This window comes from Petaurus breviceps, unplaced genomic scaffold (assembly GCF_028583685.1).
Source record: "Petaurus breviceps papuanus isolate PSGF00001 unplaced genomic scaffold, PetGlider_PUasm1.0 90804, whole genome shotgun sequence".
In the NCBI taxonomy this organism is placed as follows: Eukaryota; Metazoa; Chordata; class Mammalia; order Diprotodontia; family Petauridae; genus Petaurus; species Petaurus breviceps.
Genome location: NW_027187348.1, coordinates 2,855,922 through 2,863,064, shown reverse-complemented (window position 1 = coordinate 2,863,064; position 7,143 = coordinate 2,855,922). Strand labels below are relative to the sequence as shown.

Sequence of the window (7,143 nt, the reverse complement as noted above, 5' to 3'; positions counted from 1 at the left end):
TCAACTCTGATTTGAAGTAATGTACATTTCATGAAGATTAAAAACAAAACAAAGCTTCTATACCCAAAGCACAAAATTTTATGATTCATCCTAAATTCTACTACTTAGCCAACAGTCAAGTAAACATTGAACAGATACAATCAAAATTAAATGCCAGTGCATTTTTAACAATTGGTATCTGTGCACATATCTAACATTTCATGCTGCTGATGCTTCAAATATACACAAAAACGACAGAACACTAAAGTCCTTGCTATGTTGTGAGAAAATTTAATTCGACCAGTTTGATAACAATGTTTTATTTTTAATTGACATTTATACAAACAGTTGCATAGAATGCTTTTGCAAACCATATTTATTTTACCATGCACATTATTTAGCTAAATCTTTTTTGGTGGAATGATTTAATTGCAAAATTAATCTTTCATATTGACTATTTACTCAGAAATCCTTTCCACTTTATAGAAAATTGCAGGTATATAACTTTGACACATATCAAAAGTGCAGTGCATCAATTTAATATAAAATTAGTACTGTCAAATATATTCTTATTCAGATATCAAATTTCACTTTTTAAAGTACATTCGGATTCAAGCATTAGACCAAAGCGATTATTATTGTTTTAAAATTTTAAAAACACCTGGAAGCTTTATTTATGTAATCTTAGACCTGGATGAGTCATTATAAATAAAACCTGGGTAGCTTCAATTTAGGGGAAAAAAAATTCTACTTATTCACTTCACTGCAAGACAGCAGAGTCCTATTAACTTTAACTTTACATATGGCACTGTCCCCCAAAATGAATTTCCTTGGTAGAGGAGGATAGCAAATCTTGTTACACTGGCTATTAATTAGCTTACATTATTTAATTGCTAATCTTATACACCAGGACATGTAACTTCACAAAGACATTCTCATTTAAATAAAGTGCTGCATGTAGTCAACCCCCACCTTTAACAGATCAATTAACATTGTCACAATAAGGCTTTTCACCCTTAGATTAAAAGCTCTTTGTTATGATACTAAATCTTGTTTTTAAACAAAATTAGTCTTCCTCAATGAACAGGAGTATAAGGTATATTACATACAATCACCCTACTACCCTTCATCATTTTCTTTCTGTACATGTTTTGAGTCCTTATGAACCACAGCTTTTCCAGCAGGAAACAAATAATAAAGGTAGACCTTAGTCCAATATCTAATGCTGGAACCGAGGAGCCCAGATTTTGGTGTTCACAGCATCCTGCTGCAATCCATCACCATGATCATATCATAGTTACACTGAATGCTAAATCTTAAGTGACACCAGAAGAGTTGAATTTGATGATATCCCTTGGTTGCCTGTTGAATAGGTTTTTCTTTACTAGAAGTTGCTATTTAGCAGCGATTAGGCAACAACCTACTTTGTCTTTAAACCCTCTCCGCTGAGAAACTGTTCATCCTTGCAACCATTTGCTACATGGCCATTTAATTTTTCTTCAGTTATTTTCTTCATATAATTTAGTGGTCCCTTGCCTTCAAAAGCAGAAGGATACTTGAAAGAGCCTCCAATTCTATCCCACAGTGTGAAATATTGGCCATAGTTATAGTCAAAGTAGAGGTGGTGATCTGTGTGATGGGCTGAGCCATTAATAACTGCTTCTAAGAATTTTGGAACTCGGAAGTCACCATCATGTATGGAAATTGTCCAGACATTCACAAAGATGTACAGGCCTAAATAAACCACTTTGTGTAATGGAAAGATAAAGGGGTATACATGATATGGTAGACTCTGAAGGAAGCCATCCACTGGGTGAAAAGCATGACTTGCAAATGGTGTAGCAATCTTCCAAATGTGATGCGGCTTGTGTACACGCTACAGAAGGAAAAGAAAATCCTTATCAAAAAACAACTTTATTCTGCAAAACATAATTTTTCATATAGAACAGACTTACAGATAAAAAGGACCTCAGGGATCATCTAGTTCAACTACCTTATTTTACAGATGAAGAAATTTAAACCCAGGGTTAAATGACTTGCCCAAAACCATATAATATGAATTTAGATGTATAGGTAAAAATGATGCCTATCTGAGGAATCACTTTCAAAATCAGTTAAAATTTAACATCCAAACTCTTGCTATTGAACAAATTAATTTTGTAAACTCTTAAAAATGTTGGTCTTTAACTCTTAAAAATGTTGGTCTTTAAAAAAAATCCCTTTCTAGTGCCACATAGATTCACCAAACAAAAAGATAAATGGGACTTGTTAAGAGCTGTGGCCACTAAAGAATCTCATCTAGGTAAAAGTTTTGGAAATAATTATGTGTGTGTGTGTGTGCGCATGCAAGAAATTATGTGGTAGTATTTTTCCGCTTTGCCTAGAATAACTCTACCTTATATACAAGTTTATGATGAAGGCCCCGATGAATCCAGTAGATTGCCATGTCAGTGAAGAAGAGGAAGGACAGCATACTAAAAATGACTCCAAGCCAACCTAGAGAGTAGCAGAATCAAACTTAAGCTTATATTTCAAGATCAAGAGTCACTTTTCAGGTGTAAGAACAAAATACAGTCTTGAAGTCTCATTTAGTAACTATAATATAAAAGTCTCCTTGGAATTTTCTAGAAATTCATGATTATTTCCTCCCTTCATTTTAGTATCATTTATTTCTCTATTCTCTTTCTCTGAAGGAACTGAAATATATGACACTTTAATGAAAATCTACTCAAAGATGTTAGATATCCATTTTTGGATAAATACCCAATTACTGGACAGACTGATCTAAGGATGTTATGTATCCTTATTCATTCCCTTGTACCCATTCACCTTATGCCACCCTTCTTTAATGTTTTCCAAATTTACCTTTTTCTTTCTATGAGTTTATCACATCATGCCTAGATTATTATAATAGCTTCTTAAATCATCCTACCTTCTAATATTGTCAGATAAATTAAGAAAAAAACACTTTACTGAAGAGCTTTGGATACATAAAATATTTTTGTCTGTGACTTGGCTAAAGACTTGATGGTGACCATAATTATCAAATTTATAAAAACTGAAGTTGGAAGGTATAATGTTTTAGATGACAAAACTGTATTTAAAAAAAAAAGTGTGGACAATTGGAGGTAGAGAACGAGGTTTGCACATCAATAGCTGGGAGTTCAGAATTGCTAAGATATTCACAATATAAAGGGACAGAAGTGTGGGAAGCACTGAAGAATAAATACATGCAGAGTATCAGTGATTAGAGAGAGGTTCATTGAAGACTGCATCTTACAAGGCTTTAAGAGCTGGTGGTGCCTAACCTGCCGTGAAGAAGGATCTGGGGTGTGAGAGGTAGGGATTCTTGTGTTAGAAGTGGGCCTGAAAAGGCCTAGGAGGTCACAGAGACCAAGAAGTGAATGTTGCTACCTGGGCCAGCAAAAACCAGAAGTCAGGAAATGAGGGTCCAGGTGGAAAAGACCTAGTGGTTTCAGGTGGCGGTGGAGATGGCCCAAGGAGCCCAGAGCCCAAATGGTCTTTCTCGTTCCCTGTGTTTCATATGAAAAAGCCCCAGGGAACTCAATGGAGTATAAGCTCAGTCTAAGTCAATTTTACAATATGATGGACAAAATGGTGAATTTATTTTTAAGCTTCCTTAAGAGAAGCAGTGTGTTCAAAATAGGCAAAGTGACAATCCCTAATCAGAACACATTCTCAGTACTGTGGTTCAGTTCTGGGTATTACATTTCAATAGGGCCACTGACAAAAGAAGGGATCTAGAGAATGCTGACCCAGACTGTTAAAGAAACATAGCTAAAAACCATGCCCATATGAAGAACAAAGAAAGTAATCAATGGTACTCTAGTGTGAAGAAGAGGAGAATCAGGGTGAACATGATCTTTACAGGGTTATTTTGTGGAAGAAATGGAAGACTTGTTCTGCTTGGTTCCAAAAGACAAAACTAGAACCAATGGGTAGAAGTTATAGGGAGGCAAATTTCAATTAAACATAAAGAACTTCTGAACAACTGGGTTATCCAACAATGGATCAGACTGCCTTACAAAGTAGTAAGATCTCTACCAATCAATCAACAAACATTTATTAAGCACCTTTGTAATGAGGATGCAAAGACAAGAATGAAACAGTACTTGCCCTCAAGAAACTTATGTTCTATCACTGGAGGTGTTCTAGCAAAGGCAGGATAATAATTTTTTAGGAATATTCTAGAGGGGCTTTGGGATTCAGTAAAGGGTTGAATTAGATAACATTTGAGGTATGTTCTAACTCAGATTCTATCAATAGAATATAAACTCTTCAGCCTAACATTCATGACTCTACAACATGGCCTCTATGTTTCCACCTTTATCTCCTTAGGCACTAAGCCCCTGCTGTAGCCTGGTAAGTTTGCTCGCTATTCTGTCTCCATACCTTTGTTCATACTCTTTCATCTGTATGAAAAACCCTCTCTCCACCTATATAAATCCTACTCATTTTTCTAAGCATAGCTCAAAGCTTTTCATATCATTCTGTCCTACTGTGATCTCTTCATCCCCTGAATTCCTAATGGAGCTATTTTCCATACCCCTACTTTGGTACTTAAACCAAGTACTGCTTTGATCAACTTTTCCCATGTCCTTTATTTGCCCCTGGTACTTAAACCAAGTACTGCCTTGATCAACTTTTCCCATGTCTTTTATTTGCCCCCTACTGCTACATAAATGATGAGGTCCACATGGGCAGAGACTGCCTCCGAATATTTTTCCATACACATGCAATTTGCTTCTTGCAAGTGCTGTTGCTAAGTGTAAATATTTTTATTTCTCATAAAGTTGCATACAAAATATCTAGATTAACCCAGGTCTCTCAAATTTAGCTGATTAATACAGAAATGCTTTTATACCCTTTCACCTAAGTGTCAGATCTTTTGATGCAACTTAATAACCATTAAGGTTTAGAAAGAAAATAAAAATTTAGCAGGAATTCTATATGGTGTCTGCAGCACCCTTGGGTATATTTTCCATTTAAACTATTACAGGTTTGATTACTTCACCTTTTTTTCTTAAGATAATCTCAATGGAATTAACAAATGTTATGCTAAGGAAGGAACTTAGCTTTTAAAATACATTCATCTATATTCAGATTCTCTTTTCTTGACAATCAAACTGTATACTCACCATATGTCGAATCTTCTATTTTGTCATACAGTTTGCTGTAACCTCTGACTTCTGCCAGAAACAATGAAACCGTGGGAATACTTATCCATGGCAGTGCCTTGACAGTATACTTAATCTCTAGATATACTTGGTTCTGAAATTCAGATTTTTAAGTATTTAAAACTGGATCCATTATTTGTTTTCAATGTGCACAACTCAAGTAATAGAGAAATATAATTACTTCTAGTTGTGGCTTAAAGATCCCTTTCATTAGTATCATTTTATTTATTTTTAGCCCAAACTATTTTATATTAAAATCTCATTATGTTAGAGAGAGAGAAAAAAAGAGAGGGAGGGAGCAAAAGAGAAAGAGGAAGGAGATGAGAGAAAGAGGAAGAAAAGAGAGGGGAACAGAGAGACAAGAGGAAGAGACAGAGAGAGAGGGAGAAAGAGAAAGAGAGGTGTACAAAGAAAAGGACATTTCCTTAACATAAATGATTAATTTTAATTTCGAAGAGACATTCTCTTCCTTAAAATATCCCTACTGGACACTGTATTAAATACAATTAAAATTTTCCTTCCACCCGCTTCACCATACCAGTCCATAATGTTTGTAATTCTAACCCTGTGATCACTGAGAATAAGGGAACTGAAAGTGATTAAAAACAATTCTAAAAATTCTCAATTCTATAAGCAGGTAGGTGGCACACTGCATTAAGCCCCAGGCCTAGAGTCATGAAGATCTTGTTGTTCTATCATTTCAGTAGAGTCTGACTTGTCATGACCCCGGTTGGGGTTTTCTTGGCAAAGATAGTGAAGTGGTTTGCCATTTTGTCTCCAGCTCATTTTACAGATGAGGAAACTATGGCAAACAGGGTTAAGTGACTTGCTCAGGGTAATAGAGCTAGTATCTGAGGCTGGATTTGAACTTAGGTCTTCTTGACTCCAGACCTGGCACAACATCCACTGCACCACCACCTAGCTGTTTCAGTCAGGGAGAATGGAGTTCAAATCCTGCCTCAGACATTTAGTACCTGTGTGTCCCTGGCTAAGTTACTTCACCTATGTCTTCCTTATTTCCTTCATATGGAAATAGGGATTATAATAGCCTCTACCTCCCAAGGTTACTGTGAGGATCAAGTGAGATAATAATTGTAGATTCTGCAAACTTTAAAGCATCTTATAAATGGAGGTTATTAATAATAATAATAAAAACTAACTAGTATATTTCCACTGTTCTGCTTAAGGACATACATTAAAGAACATAACTGTAAAAGCTACATCTGTTTACACCTTACTAATCAAGCTTTTAGAATCCTTTGACCATACCCACTACAATATCCGCCTAGTAGTTTTAGTATACTCATGCATAGGACAGAAATAATTGATAATCAACAATCCCACCCCCATCCCCATACTTTTAACTGATATATAGCATACAGGAAAAGTGAAATGCTTACCTCTAAAAAAAGGGGATGTTTCTTCAATGAGTGATCAAATATAAAATAATAGCTCAGAGTTGCAAAAAAGAAATATAAAATGAAAGCACCAAGATTTGTTATGACTAGGAGGCTGAGATACTGTCGGATAATTTCATCCTCTGGCCATGTACTTGGATATACATATGGCGTGAAAAAATAATAATCTGCAACATTCAGTACAAGATCCATCGTGACACCTGAATGACATAGATAAAAAGGCTTATATTTCCTTCAAAAAGAATCATTAGAAATAACTTTTATAAATATCTCAAGAACAGAACTGGTTCCAGAGTTTTTGCTGCTGAAGTAGCTGAATTTAAATGTATGCCACAGAATTTGGAGATCTTCCTGCCAAAACTGTGAGACTCCTAAGAGTTAGGTCCTGCAATGGGCTCTCCAGCTTCAGGGGGTAGCACTCTGATTTTAAGAGTAGAAGCTCTGAAGGCATAGGGTGTGGTTTCGAAAATACTGCTTTTTGGTGGAGCCTTTGACTAGGGTGTGTGTGTGTGTGTGTGTGTGTGTGTGTGTGTGTGTGTGTGTGTGTG

The 7,143-nt window shown here is 35.7% G+C and overlaps 1 protein-coding gene across 1 annotated transcript in view; it reads right to left on the bottom strand.

Annotated features, from left to right (window-relative positions):
- Nucleotides 1-247: 247 nt before the first annotated feature.
- Nucleotides 248-7,143, bottom strand: part of SC5D (sterol-C5-desaturase) — an 18,088-nt gene continuing 11,192 nt past the window's right edge. Inside the window, exons 2-5 of the mRNA XM_069070072.1 lie at nucleotides 6,578-6,795; nucleotides 5,139-5,271; nucleotides 2,375-2,475; nucleotides 248-1,855 (exon numbers count right to left, since the gene is read on the bottom strand). Coding sequence (XP_068926173.1) covers nucleotides 1,400-1,855; nucleotides 2,375-2,475; nucleotides 5,139-5,271; nucleotides 6,578-6,787 — 900 coding nt within the window. The 5' untranslated portion in view covers nucleotides 6,788-6,795 and the 3' untranslated portion in view covers nucleotides 248-1,399. The remainder of the gene's footprint in view (nucleotides 1,856-2,374; nucleotides 2,476-5,138; nucleotides 5,272-6,577; nucleotides 6,796-7,143) is intronic.